This window comes from Scatophagus argus, chromosome 21, assembly GCF_020382885.2.
Source record: "Scatophagus argus isolate fScaArg1 chromosome 21, fScaArg1.pri, whole genome shotgun sequence".
In the NCBI taxonomy this organism is placed as follows: Eukaryota; Metazoa; Chordata; class Actinopteri; family Scatophagidae; genus Scatophagus; species Scatophagus argus.
The window spans coordinates 452,251-471,570 of NC_058513.1; the positions used below are offsets into that span (position 1 = coordinate 452,251).

The window sequence follows — 19,320 nt, forward strand, 5'->3', positions numbered from 1 at the left end:
TAAACACAGACTAAACAACAATTAAGTAATCCAAGAATTACCCACCAGATTAACCCATCATTAGATGCAGCTCTACACTAGATATAGTGTCCACCTTTATGTACAGTTAAGTATGATGATGATGTTGATGATGATGGTGGTGGTGATATGTGTACACGTGTCTTAGGTATATGCAGAGGACTGCTGTGATCCATGCCTTCTGGAGCTCCAGAACCACCTGCCTAAATACTATGGCACCTGGTCCTCTCCTGACAGCCCCAATGGTAAGAGAGTTAACTCTATGTGCATGTTTGTTAATATCTCTCCTACCCAAGTTCAAATATACATGCAGGTTATATGAATTTAATGTTCTTTTTAATATTAGTCTTGTGATAGACTGGTAATTATACCCTGACAGATGCTGAATCTTGGAAGCTGATACTGACAGTCAACAGTTTTTTTTTTGTTTTTTTTTTACATAACAAACATAGAGGCACACTGGTTTTTACCATTGTCTAAATTACCTCCAACTCAGTTTGACATCGCTATCCTACAAGTTCAGTTACAAATACACTGATCAGCCACAGCATTAATATCACCTGCTTGATATTTTGTAGTTCCCCTTGTTTGCTGCCAAAACCGTTCTGACCAGGGGAAGTGACACAGGATCTCTGGGGGTATTTTCTGGTCACTGGCATTGGAATGTTGGGTCTTTTCCATCCTCTGCATTTAGGGTGGGGCCTACAGGTGGGAGATTTGGCTTAATCCAGTGCATCCCACATATTCTTGGTCAGATTGGGATCTGGCGAGTCTGCAGGCCATTGACCGTCCTTGAGACTTTCCTGGGCTGCTTTTAAAATATGATGAGGTGCATTATCCAGTGCTGCTGCTGACGTGAAACACCATTGCTATTTCCATAGCACGCTAAGTGCAATACTTAGCTGTGCGGCATGTGTCAAAGAACATCAACATCATTGCCAAAACCCAAAGTTTCCCTGCAGACAGTGCATTGTAAAAACATGATTAATGTTATTCACTTCACCCGTCAGTGGTTTTAATGTTGTGGCCGATCGTTGTATACCTACAGTAAGATTATATTGGCCAGTATATTGGTTTAGCTCTGGTGACAAGTCTTCTGACCAAGTGTATGCCAGTGTAGGTCCCTTTGCACCTGTCAGTGGGTTAACTAGGTAAAAGCCCAGTCAGTTTCACTTTAAGGGTAGATGATATTTGTTCAATTTCACCTGTACAAGCCAAATACTATATATACATATACTTACTATAGAACGAATATTAGAAAATTGTTACTGAAAAATCCTAAAATCCACCCTCATCAACAGTTCTCTTATCAGACATCTTGACAATTGACAAGAAATTGATGAATAAACGATTATACAACATGTTAAGTGCAGTATTGAATGTTCTGTGTCTTCACATCAATCTCAAAAGGCTGTAATAACTCTATACTGCACATCATCACTTTTCTATCTGTGCCACTGCCTCAGACCTGTACCTCAAGTTGGAGGATGTGACCCGACGCTTCATCAAGCCGTGCATCATGGATGTGAAGCTGGGCCAGAGGAGCTACGATCCATTCGCCTCACAGGAGAAACGGGAACAACAGATCAGAAAATATCCACTGATGGAGGAGATAGGCTTCCTGGTCCTTGGCATGCGGGTGAGTTTTACATGTTGTGTTGTAGTTTGGGGAGTTTATATAATGTTATACCTTTCTCTTAATTTGACTTTAAACTAGGCAGTGACCTCTCCTGGTATTCCAATAGACCTGATCATAAAAATGACTGTGTACATAAGTGAGATGTACTTGTAAACAAACTTTTCATCCTGATTGAAGTTTGGTTAATGAATTTGATGATTGTCCTTCAGCCAACTATGTCACTTTTTATGAAATGTGACATTGTTTGAGATGTCTTTGTTATTACACCTTGACATTAACCAAGACAGAAAAGAAAACTCTCTTAAACATTAAACTGTCCTATCTGGATCAATCTGAATGAAGGAATATTTGTCATAAGTACAATGGTACGATTTAGACTTGTTATCTGTCATGACTGAACTATGGACCAGAACCCAAACACATGGCTCTCAAAGTTTCAAAATAAAATCTTTAGTACAAACTGAAAATCAGTACAAACAAAAAGTAAGTACAAACTGAAAATCACTCTTCGCAGAGGAAAAAACCTTCACTAAACTAAGAAACAAAAACTCACTAGACTGAAGCTAGACAAAGAAAATCACAAAGTAACAAAATAACAAGACCTGGTAATGGCAGTGGCAATGCCGTGGAGATGTCGCTGGTTGTCTGACACAAGGGACAAGATGAACTGGCACAGAACAAAGAGAGATGATGCCTATATATACACACACAAGGTAAGGACACAGGTGGAAACAATCAAGGTGGAGAGAGGTAATCCCAAAGGAGGGAAAACAGACAAAGGGAAAAAGCAAAGCTGACGGCAATAGACACAGACAGGAAGTAGTGACAAAATAAAACAGGAAATCACAAGACAACATAGACACAAGACAAAACTGATAACTTAACAACATTTCCTGGACATGACAGTACCCCCCCTCTAGGAACGGCTCCTGATGGACAAGGGACCTGAGAGTGGTGATCATGGAAGTCTCTGATGAGAGCTGGGTCCATGATAAAGCTCGAAGGGACCCATGAGTGGTCTTCTGAGCCATAACCCTCCCAGTCCACCAGATTCTGGTGTCCTCTTCCACGGTTACGTACAGCTAAGAGTCGCTTAACAGAGAAGTCAGGGCCACCATCAATCGTTCATGGGGCTGGAGGGGGTGTCGCTGCGGGGACCATGGTGCTCTCCTTAACAGGCTTGAGTTTGCCAACATGAAAAGTGGGATGCACCCTCAGGGACCTGGGAAGGCGCAGATGAACAGAGATAGGATTAATCACTTTGGACACAAGGAATGGACCCACAAACCTGGTAGCCAATTTCCGGGAGACAACATGAAGTTTATATTCCTCCAGATGTAAATTCAGAAAATTATGACTGGAACTGTAACTGAAATTATGTCATCACCAGCCAGATGAGAAAACAACCAGGTGGTATTTTTATTGTAGCTCGTGATTTTAATCAAGCAGACCTCGAAACTGTTTTACCTAAATTCCACCAGAATGTCCCCATGCCCACCAGGGAAAGAAATACCATGGACCATGTTTTCTGAACATTTTTGGTAACTACAAAGCCCTTTCTTATGGCCTTATTTTGACTACCAGGCCATATTTCCATGCTTCTCCGGTTTACTTACTCCCAGCTAATAAATAAGGGTCAAGCCATCAGTTAAAACTGTTAAAGTGTGGACAGTTGAAGCTACAGTAACTTGAGTACAGAAAGACCAGAGAGAGACTCAAATACCAACAGTGCCAAAGATAGGTGGCAGATGATTATTATCATCACAGTTCTACAAAAGCAGGCATACACACATCAAGTGTGAGACCATGTTGTTACATGAACTTAATATATTTCATACTACCATTGCTCTCCTGGACAAAGAGTCAGTTCCACCTCCAGAGAACCAGCCACTGTCAGTATACAGCATATGAGAGTAAACATGAGTAAAGCTGCCAGCCATGTACTGAGCACACAACCCCATTCTGATGAATCACTTTGAAAAACTGGTTCTCCAGCACATCAAAGACAACCTCCCAGCCAGCCTGGACCTTCACCAATTTGCATTCACACCCAACACATCTATGAAGAATGCCATCTCCACAGCCCTCTACTTAGTCTCCACATATCTTGATAATAACATGTACATCAGAGTACTTTTGTTTTTTTTTCAGCTCAGCATTGAACATTATCTCCACCATGACATTTTTTTTTTTGCAAGTTAGTCATCTGGCCTCAAGTACCACACTGCAATTGTATATTTGATGTTTGACGCACAAACAGACTCCGGTCAGTTTGCATTAATTGACATACCTACTCTGCGCCATATAATGGCATTTCAACTGTAAGGCAAGTCATTTTACTTTGTTGACAGAGCTACATAAGACCAAACTTTTTATTGCTGCAGCCCGTGCATTTCAGGAGCTGTCAACGAAAAATATAGATAATTTATTTTCAGCAGCAAGAAGAAACAAGAACAGTGACCATCATTGCTTGTGTTAACCTGACAGTGTTGCTCGTTGTAACACTTTCAGGCTTCCAACTGGGTCAGTAACCAATCGAAGGTTCACATGAGCAACAACCCATACACAGTGCTGGTAAAGAAAAAGTCACTGAACACATGCCGACACATTTGTGTGTACATGTGCAACCTTGGGTTGATATTCTAATTGACGATCTTTTTCTTTCATAGTTTGGCACTTTTGATAGCATCAAAGTCAAATATCGTGTTGTTTTTGAGGCGTAGTATTGAAAAAGTATTGATACAACAACAACCTTAGTTTATTCACCACTTTCTGTAACTTTGTTTTTGTAGCATAAAAGGACTACAGCCATCATTTTGTTGTACAATCCTATGTTGTCTATGGCTCCAGTGTATATTTTCCAGTGTGGATGCAGGACCAAAACTGATCCACAGTTTGAGAACTGCAACAGTGTTTGAAGCTTCTCACAAGGAGGAGCAGGCAATATCCTGTTTGTATTTAAGAAGTGATTTAGCACATTGGTATTTATGAAGTAGTCTTAAAGTGACTTTCACTTTAACTCATTAGATTATTAGATGCTTAAAGTACAGCAGACTTTTTTCCACTAAACCATTCTAGAACAAATCTGCAGCCAGCACTGTCACAGTATCTCTTTGAAAAAGAACTCTAGTCTAATCTGTGGCTACCTTTGTTGGTCACATGGTAAATGGACTGTAGCTATAAATTGCTTTTATAGTTGTACTGACCATTCAAAGCACTTTTGCACTACTAGAGCGTTCACCTGGTCACACACAGATGGCAGAGGCTGCTGTCCATCAAAGCATGAAACCCACGATCTAACCATTTGCACACATTCATACACGGATGGCACAGCATTGGGAGCAATTTGGGGTTCAGTGTATTACTCAGGGACACTTCGACATACAGACCTGGGGATTGAACCACCAACCTTCTGATAAGTTGACAACCTCTGACAACACCTCCTGAGCCTCCCAGATCACTCAGATGGACACAGGTTAGCTAGCTTGTTAACTTGTTAGTATCCAGTAAAGTACAAGACAAATCTTCAGAGCAGATTAATCATCCCTTACAACCTTTGTTGTGACTCATATCACGGTAGTACATGTAATAATTATACATTTTTTGCTCAAATACCCCACACCTAGTAACATGATAACAGTAACTGACTACACCTTGTATACAAAACGTAATGATCAGTACGGGATACTAATGTTGGACAACCTGAGATGGGTCAATGTTTAACCCATGTGATGTGTGAAATATGTTCAGGTCATTGACTGAGCACACACACACACACACAATGTCACATGTAATTAGCTGTTGTTCATTTGAAGCTGTGTGTAGAATTTACCAGCGTCTCATTAGCTTGTCTACATGGGTGAAACCGACAGAAGACAGGAAAGAAAAAAAGAACTTCTTATCTGTTGGAAAGGAAGAGAGTTAAATAGCGAAGCCTTTATCACTTTGATCAGTTTCCATTGCAGCCTACTATCAGTATCATTACCAGTAGGCTTCCTGGTTTGGACAGCAAGAAACTGCCTCCAGCAAGAAACAATCAAAAATCTTCCAATGAGCTGAATTAACTGTTTTCTATGTGGAACCCCAGGAATTGTTTTGGACTAATTCTTTCTATTACTCGAGTACACATTTTTCAACAACATTTTTTTTTATTTCATAAAATACAGTATGTCAAAATCTCACATTCAACACATATTTATTATGGCTCAAGCACCGAGGGTCTGAAGACCTAAACCTAGGTGTTCTGTTCAAAGTCTTTTCATCAAAGTCACTTCAAAATGAGCTCAGGACAATCCTAAGACCTCTAGGATGCTACATTGTGAATATTGTGAGCTTTCTTCAAATGGTTTGGAGAAGTGGTCGTGGTGTTTGTGATGAAACAGGAAGTATAGGTTGAGTGCTTAGGAATGTGCGACATGTCATCAAACCTTGCACACTCATCAAATGTGGCATCCTGAGCTTTTTCCAATGAGGTTTGTGTGGGGTTATGGTTCAATGGCTCAATTTCCCTAGAAATGCTTAATAAAACAGCTTACAAGTATGAACTGTGAGCGGCCTATCTAACACTGCAGAATGCACAAAAAGTGTCTCGGAGCCATGACCTAAACCCAACAGGAAGTCAGCCATCTTGAATTAATGTTCAAATTTTTATGGTTTTTGGGGCATTTGCCCTAAAATGAGTTTGAAAGAAGGGGGGTTAGGGAGTTAATCTTATTGACAGTCTTCAGTCAAAATTGTACTTGAAAGTACAGTATTTGAGCTGTACAATACCTGCATGCCGTACCACTATATGCATTTTTCCTGGCATACAGTATTTGATGTCTTTGAAACGTTTGAGGTCTCTAATAGATGTAATTGATTTTAAAGTTTTGAATTTACATTATGAGCTAGAGGTAAATTGAATGGTGTTGAACAGGTTAAAGGCAACCCGTATGTTTTAGTGTTGTAGTGGTTGAAGTTAAGAAACAAATATATTGGCACTGAGCTTGGAAAATTCTTGTACTAATCTCAGCAATAAGTTTGTTTAGATGGAGAAGAGACTAATTAGTGGTAATGATCTTCCTGATGGAAGAATGATAGTGTGGGAGCAGAGAGTTGGATTGAAAGGAAAAGATAAAAAGAGGTGATTAACTCTACCACAGGGGAGAGAATCCACTGGTCTAAATGTAACACTAAGATCTCTCATTCTGCATAGTTGCTCAGGCATACAGTAGAGACATGAACCCTGTTCTTTAAATGAGGCTTGATTAATCCAAGCTAATATGCTGTTGTCAGGCTAAAAAGATCAATTTGGATCTTGCAGCTAATTTGATTCTTGAAGCAAAGATTGTGGTTGATTTGTTAATCGTGAGTTAATCGGGAGTTATCTACCTCATTTTGAAATAAAAGCAACATTACCAGAGAGTTCAAACTGTGATCAGTCTTAATACAAAAGATTGATCTATTAATTAGTGTAAAAACTTAAAAAAAATTGTTGTATTTTTTTTCAATGTACAAGTACCTCTTGAAAATGAGACAAGACAAATAAAAAAGACAAAATTCCTGTAGAAATTCACAGTATGGGCCAGGAGTGCAGTCCACTGCAACAATAAAAATGGATGTACTGTTTTCCAGGTTGGGTGTGAAAGACTAAGAAGGCTTTCGAATGAATGATAGTTGAGTTCAGGCTTTGGATTGAATGATCGGCTTGGGTCAAAAATGGCTGCAAATTCACCCTCTCAGCCGGTGTCTCAAGGAATGTGAGTATTAATATGACTCGGGGGAGTAGATTCATTTAGGCTGACATATTCTTCAAGATGAAGCCAGGGTTCGGTTAGACATAATAAATCTATATTATAATGTAATACTAATTCATTTATCAGTACAACTTTAGATGATTTTGAGCCACGCATCTATTGTTTACAGTTGGGATCAGCTCTTGTGCTCCAAAAGGCAAACCTAATGTCCCCCGAGAGTTGAGGAAGAGGAAACAGGGGAGCTGTGTCAGAGCTCAGTGCCATGCCAAGGGGAGACGTTACAGACCCATACTCCCATTCATCATTATGGGGAATATGAGATCTCTCTCTAGTAAGATTGACGAGTTAGCGGCGTTGACCCCGCATTAGAGGGAATACCAAGAGTGGAGCAACCTGCTGTTTACGGAGACATTGCTAACCCAGCTAACTCTATAACCCTATCACAGGACAGAGAGGATGAAAGAGAGAGAGAGTGAAACATACATGCAATACATCATAAATTACAAAGGAGGGAAGTTTGGCACGGATAGCTGCTGCTTTGATTCTACTGTGTGGGATGTACTGTGTGATCTAATGGAGCCGACGTCAACAGTCTCACATACTACATAACATATACATAACCAGCAGAACAACCTCCAGATCAACGTGGGGAGAACAAAGACAAGACAAGACAAGACAGCTTTATTTGTATATCCCATTTTTAGAAGTCATTTGTCTCAAAGGGCGTTACATAACTTCATAGCAACATCCTCTGCCCTTAGACCCTCACATCGACTAAGAAAAAACTCCTTGTCACCTTGACTGCTCAGACTGTGTACTGAACACACCCTGTGCACAAGACTCTGACAGCACTTTTTTCAGGGGCGAGGCTGTACTATCAGTACTGCTCCCGACAGACCTCATGCACTCCACCACCAACTGAACAACAATAAATCATTGTGCAGTAATCTCCTATGTACAATTTAATGTAAATAGTTCTGTAATAATGTAAATATTGTGTGTTTTTGTATATTTCACTTGTATATTTTTTATTTATCTGTACCTTTATCTTTCTATATTTTTATTGTTTTTTTTATCTGTATCTTTATTTTCTATCCGTGCTGCTGTGACAATAGCAAATTTACCCACTGTGGGACTAATAAAGGATTATCTTAGTTTATCTTAAATAAACATCAGCATGTTGTATGTTTTAGCAACAAGAGTTAACACAAATACAGCAAAGTAAACATACTGTATTTTCTTATATTTCAGGTTTATAAGGTGTGCAGTGACATGTTTGACTCCTATGACCAGCACTATGGGAGGGGACTGATTAAGGACACCATTAAAGATGGTATGTGTGTGTGTGTGTTTGTGTGCGTGGGGGGTGTTCCTGTAGTGTTGGGGACAAAAATCTGTTTACACAGTCACATTTAAACCTTTCTCATGGGGGACAAAATGCAAGTCTCTGCAACGTAAATCATTAAATAATAGGGTGAAGACTATTGTCTTGTCCAATGTTTGTTATGGTTAGGTGGTGCTTAAGCCTCCTGGAAATTAATGGAAGTCAATATAATGTCCCCAAAAGTGGAAACATAACTGTGTGTGTATGTGTGCGTTTGTTTGTCTTGTAAACAATGAAAAAATGAATATGAAGCTACATAGATGACAAAACAGATAAAACAGCTATAACGAATCATACATAGTAATGTGTTCACAACAACATGAGTGAATAAAACAGCTAAAACAAAAATGATTAATAATAGATTAAAAGGATTAGCCTGTTATTAATAATAGATCTTTTATTATATATGAGTTATATCCTGTTGTTTTGTGCGTCAAGTCCATCATTCATAATTTCATGGAAGCATTTAATGGACAGAGTATACAGCTGCATTGTGAGTTACAGAAGGAATTTAAAGTTGGTTAATAGCACAGGGAAAAATTAGTCTTTAGACCAGAAAAACAGCTTAAATAAAGCTGAGAGAGTTTTAATTTATCTAAAGCTAAATTTATTGTCTGTGACACTTTCCACCCCACATCCTGTATTTGTGTGTGCATATGTTTGACAAAAGGTTTTCATTAACACTTTAATTAACATGGTAGTAAGTGGCTTACTACTGCTGACAGTGAAGAAGTGTGGAGAGACATACAAGCACTGAAGTCTCCTCTCCTTTCCTTTCCTGCAGGCCTGGCTAAATTCTTCCATAACGGGGTTAGTCTGAGAAAGGATGCTGTATCAGCCAGCATCTGCAGAGTGCAGCGTATCCTCCGCTGGTTTGAGTCCCAGCACCAGCTGACCTTCTATGCCAGCTCCCTTCTCTTCGTCTATGAGGGCCTCCCGTCTTCTTCCTCTTTACCTTGTCTTTCTTCCCATTTCAGCACCCCTTCGATCAGCCAGAAAGCAGGGAAAACTGCCATGCTGTCACTGGGGGGTGATAGCAATTGGGGTGGGGAGGAGAAAAGACTGGAAGGGGTGGGAGAGGATGAAGAGGTGGCTGAGTACAACAACAACAACAACATCCAGGTGACTGTGCCCTGGGACTACAGCTTGGCCACCATCTACACCAATCACACAAAAGCTGGCCACCACCATTATGCCAAGGGTAATCTCCATGGCAACAGTGGAGACAGTGGTCCTGTTGAGATGATAGTGAGCTCAGTTTCTGGAGATAACATCTCAGCACTGTGTGTAGAGGACAACTCCACATGGAAACGGACAGGTGAGTCGCACCAACTACCAAATGGAAATGGAAACAAATCACAACTGGAAGGGAAGGATGAGGATGGAGAGAGAGAGGAAAGTGGCAGGAGGAGAGAGAATGAGAAGCTGAAAGAACAAGGAGGTGATACAGCAGAGTTGGGAGGAGGAGACACAGAGGTGGAGGTCAGGATGATCGACTTTGCCCACGTTTTCCCAAGCGAGAGCCACGATCACGGCTACATCTATGGCCTCAAACATCTGCTTATGGTGCTGGAGCAGATCCTGTGTGAGACTGGTTAGATTTGTCGCTCCTCCCTACCTTTCCTTCACCTCTTGACCTTCTCAGTGAACTGCTGTCTCCCCCCTCAATTCCTCAATTCCCCTCTCTTCTCAAAAGATAGAATCCTTCAGAGGAGAGACCGAAGAATCAAAGAAGTGAATATTAAAACAGAATCATCATCATCATCATCATCTCACCTGATTGTGATGGTCCGTCAGTGCTGTGTGTGCGTGTGCATGTCTATAAGCATGGTGGAGGTAGTAGAGACTGACAGCTATTTTTTTTCCCCGTGATCAGCTGCACTACATGCACTAATCAATTTGTGAAGGCATTGCGACCCTGTACTTAAACACAACATTTTTAGCTGCATTTACTGATGCTCAGACAAGCTCTACAAAGTCATAGCTTCACCTTTGGAAATGCATTCATAGAAAGCAGGTTTTGACAAGAATATTTTTATATCATGGCCACTGAATTTAGCATGTAGGTTTCCTTTAAATTAGTGGTGGGCTGTGCGATACAAGAATGTATATTGAGAGACAACAGGAATTAGTCAGCCACCAGAGTTTTTTCTAACACGTGATGTTTTCTGGCAGTATCCATTTTAGAGGAGTTTAGCATCAAACCCATCTGTGCCTAACAATTTCTCAATTTCTAGAGAATTTATTATTTCCTGATTAATAGCCGTATTGCATTCTAAAATAACTTGTACTGTGATTCAAGATTTTTGTCTCAATCACCCACCTCTACCCCTACTAAATGTATTTTGACAAACAATCCCAACTCATGGTTCACTCACTAGCTTTCTCCGGTTGTTACAGCAATGGACCTGTTTACATGCAAGCTTATCAGCTGTAACCATTTCATGCAAAGCCATCCAACATCCAACACGGGGCCGTTTTTGAGTATTATTTTAAAGGGACAGTTCATGCAAAAAATATAGGGAATGAACCTGATCGAGGAATTTGCTTCCTATCTCCTACTCAAAAACGATTCATCAGCAAATTTGCTCAGTTTTCCAGGAGATGGATGTGTTGACATGCAATCTCAGTAACTATTATGATTATTATTTTGGTAGCACTTTCAACAGCTGTGGGTAGGGATTGGGTCCTCAGGGCTCACAAGAATTTTTTGAGGTATGGCGGGTAAATTTTGTGATCATGCCACAGGATTAGAATTTGGGCCCAAACCACAAGTGTGAACATTATATGCGGAAAATGTTTTTTTTTTTTTCACCCCCAATTTGAGTGAATTCACAAAACTTCAATGAGAGAGACTGTAGTGTGTGCTTTTATTTGTTTTGGGTCTTTTTTTTAATCAAGATGATGTGTGTTCATGGATTATGAGTCTGCCTAGAAAACTGCTTTACCCAAACCTGCTGTTAGGCATAACCTGATAAAACTTTATTTTGCTACAGCATTGAAAACATTTTTCTTTCATCCAGCTAATGCTCATCAACAGAGGCTAACTGGATTTGGTTCATTTAGGTTGAACCAGAACTCCCCTTGTTGGTGCACACTGAGACCAGTGAAACCAAACTGTGAACAGTTAAAATAGGACTCAGAATGTCTGGGTTAAACTGATACTGATTTTCAGTGAGTTTGTGAGCATTCAGTACAAAAAGTCTGCAGAATGTTGAGTTTTAAGTCAGGTTGTCATTTTTGTTTAAAACACTGTCTACAGGTATATAACTCAGGTAAATTTACTGTAAGAGAAAATGCTTAATACCATTATCTTCTCAGCAAGAAGATCCTCATGCTGTCTGGTTATTCAGTTATAAACTTCTATTTTATATAGTCTTATTCAATGGTAATCTTATCTAATGGTTGATCGTATCTCATCAATGTTGATCTTGGAGCCATGTTTTTGACCTCTTAACCTTACATGTTGTGTTATTATAATCTTTTACCATGGCTGTGATAATTGTTGTACACGATGGGCTGGCAAATCATCTCTCCTTTCTGATGCCAGTGCTCCTCCCTCTTTGTTCTTTAGTTTTAGGAACAGGGTTATATTGCTAATATTTTGCTGTCATATCTTGTACTCTCAGTTCTTTAAGAAAACATATCAAAAGGTTGCTGATCTTTCATGTGTGGATTGGACTTCAGTGCCATTTCTCTATGATAAATCTAGAGTTATTCTATGATTTTAAGTTATAATATTGTAATTAATTGATTTATAACTGGGCAAGGATAGGAAGAAGTTTTCACCCAATTTGTTGTTTTTTTTTATTTGATAGAAGTAATATAACTTCCCTAAGGATTTTAAGATTGTAGTAAAGATTGTGGTTATTTCCCCATTTTTTTAAGTTGATGGACAGGCTTTTTTGGCTTGGTGTAGATGGGCAGACATGTTAGAATACTGGTTGCTAGTAAAAGTCAGCATGTCCTTTTTACACTAATTTCAGCTTGAAGCAACAGCCTAAAATAGCTTTAGCTGGTTTTTCCATTTTTTTGTTAAAGTCATATTTGGTAGGGTTGACTGATACAATGCTGTGGATATTCTGTATACACTGGATGAATCTCTATGAATCTATCTGTTTTCATGCCAAGTATGTCAAAGGTTTAGTGAAACCAGTGATATTCATTTAACTGTAATTGACTTACGGAAGCTGAAAGCAGCTTTGGTTGCTACAAACTTGTTTGTCTTGTCTTGGGATAAAACTGTTTTCTTGCAATCATGACTTCATATTATCCCCTCTTATCAGCCAGACTGTAGCTGAAAGATCTGGAAAGTGGACATTGTGATAAGAATTGTTATTTCTATTTCTAGATTGGATCTCTGAGCTCAGATTGTTGTGTTGTGTTTAGTTATGCAATTATATATCAGTTTTATCAGTTTTCATGCTGAAACATACAACCAAAAATGACTTGACTGCAGCCCTGGATAGATTATAAAGTATGGAAGCCAGTCAAGCTGGGAACTGCAGAAGTCCAAATATGTTGTGGTAATATGCATCACTAAATTACAGTAGTCTGTAATTTTTAGTTTCTAAAGCTATCATAGCAGATTTTACAGGTAGACAACACTAAAGAGTTGAATACATTTAGGACATTTAGGCTACGTTGACACTGAAGGCCTTAGTGCTGAATTCAGATTTATTGCTCACACCTTTGATGTTTTTGTTTGGCTGTTCACATCATTATTTAACCATAGCTAAAATTTAATTCCCATGTGAACTGGTCACAGTCCTGAACTGACCTGGATGTACGAAAGTACAATAGCAAAGAGGTGCAGGTCGGTGAAGTCTGCCTTTATTTTTTTGTTATAAGGTCATGTGCAGTGTAAGGCAACAAATTCATGACGTTGATGATGAGGACGATGAGGAGAAAGAGAGCCAGATTCTTAATTTGGGCTTTTTATGGAGCAAGCATTGTGTGTGTGTGTGTGTGTGTGTGTGTGTGTGTGTGTGTGGATGTGGACTTGGAGCCAGGAGTTGATTTCCATGTGATATCCAGTCTTGTTCAGACTGAGGTCGCAAAGCAAAAAATCAGATCTGTATCCGATTTAGGACTACATATGAAGGTGACCCAAATCAGCATTAAAAAGATTCTGTGACGTGTGCTGTGCACACTGCCTTGACAAAAAAAAACCCAAAAAAACCATTCAAATATGAAAAGAAGCATCAAATTCTGATCATTTTTGCTTGCAGTGTGAACGTAGCCTTTGAGCCTGACATCTGTCTCATCTGGAGTGAGTCCAGTGCAGTCAGCTAACTTTCCAGTGTGATGACAGCAAATGAAATGTTCTGTTTAACTCTTGTCTTACACTGTAGGACAAATAAGAGAGGCATTTTAATAATTTAAAAACTCAGCTGAAGAGAATAATCTGAGAGCTTTTAAAATTATTTGTTGTAAATTGTGTTCACTTAAATGCTAAGCAGTTGTTTTGTGCCATTGTCTAGTCTCTAGACTTCTGTACAGATTTACTTACTCCACTCTCTGCTTGGAGCTACTTTAAAATGTAATGATGAATCTCACTGCTCCTGTACACAACAGATCCACTTTGATTTTAACCGGTAATATAATATATTAATAAATGTATTAATATAAGGAACAATATGAAAACCCTATCCTTTGTAAATTAACTTCATTCAATCTGTTATCATTTAAATCTAAATCAGAAAACCTGGGAACTATTGGAATATAATATTTTCTCTAACCATTATTTCAAAATAATAAATGCAAGAGTTTAGAAGTCTTCTAAAGGATGTTTACAGGAGTTGATAAGAGAAGGGAAGAAGAATTCTTTTTTAACTGCCTTATTTTCCTTTTTTCTGTTTCTCTCTATTGATTCTTGATCATTCTGGCAGCTTTGTGAATCTCCCCTCTGTGTTTCAAGCCTGTTGTGTGGCTAATCTGTAAAAAAGCATATCATGCATTTGTATACTGGGCATTGCTGATGGAATGAATTTAATGATTTTTTAATGATTGACTCACCATGATGCAAATTTTTGACTTGAATCTTCCTTAAATCAGAGCAAAAAAACAGAAAATCTGTCACTTTGCTGTGGAGGTGGGCAGATTTCACCGCAGCAGAGCATATCCACTATGTATCCACTCTTCATTATACTTAATGTTAAAAAGATGCACAGCACCAGCATTTTGGTGTGTCTAAACATTTTTCTTGTAAAGGACCACAGATAGGTTTTTGTTTCTTTATATTGGAGGCAATCAGCTGAAGCAGAGCACAGTGTTTAGATTGCTGAATATGTTTTTCCACTCACTTTTCAGGCAGCCACTGGTGTCCATTCCACATTATGTCTGCAATTTACTGTCACTTGTGAATGCACACTGTGTTGAAAAAGTCTGAATCACCAAGCAGTAGTTTTTTTGGATATTGAAATAAGAGATGTTACAGTGTATGTAAAATAATACATAATAAAACAGTAATAATTAATAATCATTTGAAGAAAAAACACTGAACATTTAATTTGTAGTTCTGCCAATCTGTGACCTTATTCTGTTTGTTTTGAAATAGAATTGCAACATTAATTCTAAGTGCTTTTTAATTTAAATTTAGTTTCATTTTTACATTCCAATTCCATTTCATAATAATTCTATAAATATATATATATAATTTCTGGACACTAGTGGCAGCCTAGAGGAGTGAAGAAGATGATGGCCATTAGACCTTTACAGATTTCTACCTACATTGGGTTGGATTTGCGGCAACCAGATTCCCAACCAGTGACAGACCTGTTCACTTTTAAATGTAACACTTGAAGCCTGACAAATCAAGAATTGTGCAAAATGTGGATGTGGCATGTCTGAAATCGTGGGCCTGATTGCTCTGTTACACTGCCCACCTCCTCTGCCTCAAAATGTCTATAATGTTTGTATGCATCTGTACTCATACTAGAATTACATTTTAGGCCTGAAGACTAAATTATGATACCAAGAGTCTTGTTGAATCTAGAATGTACTGATTTATGAAAGCATCAGTCTAGCTGTGTTGATAGAGCAGTGGTTCAGTTTTATGTTTCATGACCACTGATGATTAGGAGGCAAAATATCAGTCTGACAGTGACTGATCTGATGGTTCTGGCTCTCTGTTGCTTTTTATATGCTCAACTCATTTGTTTACATTTCAGTTGCTCTTCTCATAGCCATTAAAGGTTAGAGGCCAGGACTTTAATACTGAGTGATTTTTTTTATTTAATGTCACCTGTCCTTTGAACAGTACAGAACTTATTATTCTCCATTAAAGGACCATATAGGTGGTGTGAAAAATCATGTCATATCATACTGCACATTACTGCCAGAATACTGTGTACTGCACTGTAAATTCTCTTGGTTATATTAAATCAACTCCTCTTTTAGCAGTATTCCTGTAATTAGATACTAATTTACAACTTAAATCTTGTAAGTTGAAGAGACGAGTTGACTAAATATCCAGCTGAGTCACTTAATTCATCACATTAATCGCTGGTTGTGTTTGCTTCTTTTTATCATTTTAACAAATTTATATGATGGAGGTTGTTGTGTGTTTCCATGCAAGCATTATGAGAGATCAGACTTCACATTGTTTTAAAGTGACAAACACAATTTGGAATCAAATCCAATTTGTCTTCCACCTTTTCACTTTTTCACTTCAAAATAACATCAGCTAAGACAGGAAGAAGTTAAGCATATTGCGAGTGTAAACAAAGAAGTTATATGGAGTTATATGGAATGATTTACACTATGGTTGTCTTGGTCACAGTATCCCAGTATATTGAATTCTAACCCTTCTGTTGTGATATTGATCAAATTCTTGCCAATACACAACTGTAATGTCTAGGAAACTTTATCCAAACAGCCAAGTTTGTATGTGAGGAAACATCTGAATTCAAATAATGTTTCTCAGAACATTGATTTTTACTACTCTGATTTTATCACTTTATCACCATTACCTAAGAAGAGATGCAAAAGAGCAACTACTGTAAATACTACTAGTTAATTTTCATTGCCCACTGAAGTAGAAGTGAGCAGCTGCCTTAGAATGTTGGACATCAGTCTAAAACCTGATGGGATGCTTTGAAAAATGGACAGCAGTAATCTGAGCAAATTAAATGAAACATGCAAAACCAGCAATATCTTTCCTGAATGGGGTCCAGAAAAAGTCAGAGGGGTGGTGGGAAGAAATTTTTCTCAGCCAATCATAATCCTTTGCTTTCAGTAAGGACCACAGCTTCAATGGAAAACATTTGACTTGAAAATTAGTATGGCTCAGTGTGGAATGCTACTCATATGGTTTAAAAGCTGAACAGTGTGAATACTTATGAAATGTTGGTATTTGGCCACCATCATGAAAACTAAACCTGTTGAAGGACTGAGTGTACTAGGTCTAGTTCAACTTTTCCACCAGTGTTGGATTTCTGTGGATCTAATGCTGACAGAAAGATGTCCAACACACTGTGTTAAATGAGGAACTTAACCTGGTCCACATTGTTGAGCCATGTTAAAGAAACTGAGCTCTGAAACTCCTCAGTGTTGGTTTTTGAAGTGTGTTTGATTGAACATGCCCTCTAAATTAGCCTGAAGTAAAATGGAAAATATTATAAATGTACATAAGGAGAGGAACTCAAACAGTTTCAGTCCCTGATATACAAACCTGATAGTTATTATTTTTTCAGCAATAAAAATATTAATCAAATTGTTTGTGGAAGTGCTTCATTTTTGGACTCCTTGTGTATTTTTTATTGCTTTGTATTGTATTTACACATTGTACACTTTATATGTTAGATTTCAAACCATTGTGACATACCTGCATATATTTGTGAGTCCCAGATTTCAATCCAATGCTCTGGTCCTTGGGTTTCAAGGACTATAGGTTCCAGATGGTAAATATTAGTATATAAAGAAACTAGTCTAGGCTGGACATTTAAAAAATATAATTTAGTTCAATAAAATAAAAATGACATTCAAGTATGACAAGTATGAAAAAAAACATTTTGATTAATGTGGTTAATAGTCCAGGATGCGTTGAATAGACAAAAACTGTGCTGAAGTAAAAGTACTTCATTTTCAAAAACAAGTACTCAGGTAGTTATCAAAATGACTACTTAAGTACAAATGTATTTACAGAAAATACATGGGGACACAATGATTGTGACATTTTGAGCCAATACTGACCCATGTTTAAAGTAACAATTTGGCCTATTCCAATACATTTATCTTGTTTATTTTGTTTTTCCGCCATTAATAGCAGTAAAACATTATAAAGAAATTATTATAAAAAGAAATGGTTGGAACTGAATGGTTTTAAAATCATTCAGCCCTTTAATTGCACTGTTTAAATCATACAAATTTATGAGATAACCTTTAACACAGTTCTTCCACATGATTTTTTTTTTTTTTTTTAAGTAACTGCCTACGATCCAACTACTAACTAACTACTACGTAACAAAAATCAGTCAGTGCTATCATTGAATGTTCTCTTATTTGCTGGTAGGCCAATAGCAGTGAACAAGGCAAATATCAACCAATACTCATGTTGGGATGATAAATGAGTGCATCCCTAGTCACACATTCACCACAGTGAGGAACTCTGTGAGGAAACTACAGTATATGACTGTGAGTCATTCAAAGCATAATGCTTATCTTACCTTACTGAAGCAATTCATCTCACATACTGCCCAATACTAACACAATAGTAGCAGTGTTCTACTTGGATGATAAGACATGCCCTCTCCAAATACAATGTTCTAGTCTACATGAATGTGTAAATAATATCTGTTTTGTGCAGTAATATATTATAGGACAGTTATGGATATAAAAAGGCACCAGGTTATGACAGTAGTAAGTATGCGTATGCATACTAAATGCAACAGTATGTACTTTGTGAGACCAGCTGCAATACATACTAAAAGTAAAAAAAGAAAGAGCATGTCCATGTGACAGACAGGTGACGAGTCCAGGGTGTTGGCCCCCTCTCGCCTGTCGTCAGCTGGGATAAGCTCCAGCTCGTCACGACCCTGCATGGAATAGCAGTATCGAAAATGGATGGAGGAAGGGATGGAAATTTGAAATTAGCTATAACAGTAAAATGCTGGTCTAATACCAATGAATTAAATTAATTAATTAGAATTAATTTAACATCGAACAACCGACTTATTTAAATAATTCAACTGATAATTAAGTAACTGTGAAGTTGAATTAATAATCTCCATTCCTTATGGATTAATGTCAGTGATTTACAAACATTACCAATTTTCCATAAGAAAAATGACTGATAATTAAGGTTGTGACATCTCACACAAAAGATAAGTGAACTGGAATTGGGATAATAAAAATTAGGAGCGTGAATGGGTGTCTCTGTAGGTGTGTAACACAGTGAAAGACTGGTGACCTGTCAAGATGTGGCCTCCCTCTTAGCCAAAGCATGCTGGGATATACTTTCCAGCCCTACCCAGCACAGAATAAGAGGATAGGTTAAGGTGTGGAGTTAATGTCATCGCTAAGTACACATATAGCATAGAGAT

The 19,320-nt window shown here is 38.1% G+C and overlaps 1 protein-coding gene across 3 annotated transcripts in view; it reads left to right on the forward strand.

The window, feature by feature from the left end:
• ipmkb (inositol polyphosphate multikinase b) overlaps positions 1 to 17,492 on the forward strand; it is a 30,043-nt gene extending 12,551 nt beyond the window's left edge. For all 3 annotated transcript variants that reach the window (XM_046376162.1, XM_046376160.1, XM_046376161.1), the window contains 4 exons: positions 167 to 263; positions 1,485 to 1,657; positions 8,644 to 8,725; positions 9,561 to 17,492. In XM_046376162.1, coding sequence (XP_046232118.1) covers positions 167 to 263; positions 1,485 to 1,657; positions 8,644 to 8,725; positions 9,561 to 10,375 — 1,167 coding nt within the window. In that variant the 3' untranslated portion in view covers positions 10,376 to 17,492. The remainder of the gene's footprint in view (positions 1 to 166; positions 264 to 1,484; positions 1,658 to 8,643; positions 8,726 to 9,560) is intronic.
• Positions 17,493 to 19,320: the final 1,828 nt, after the last annotated feature.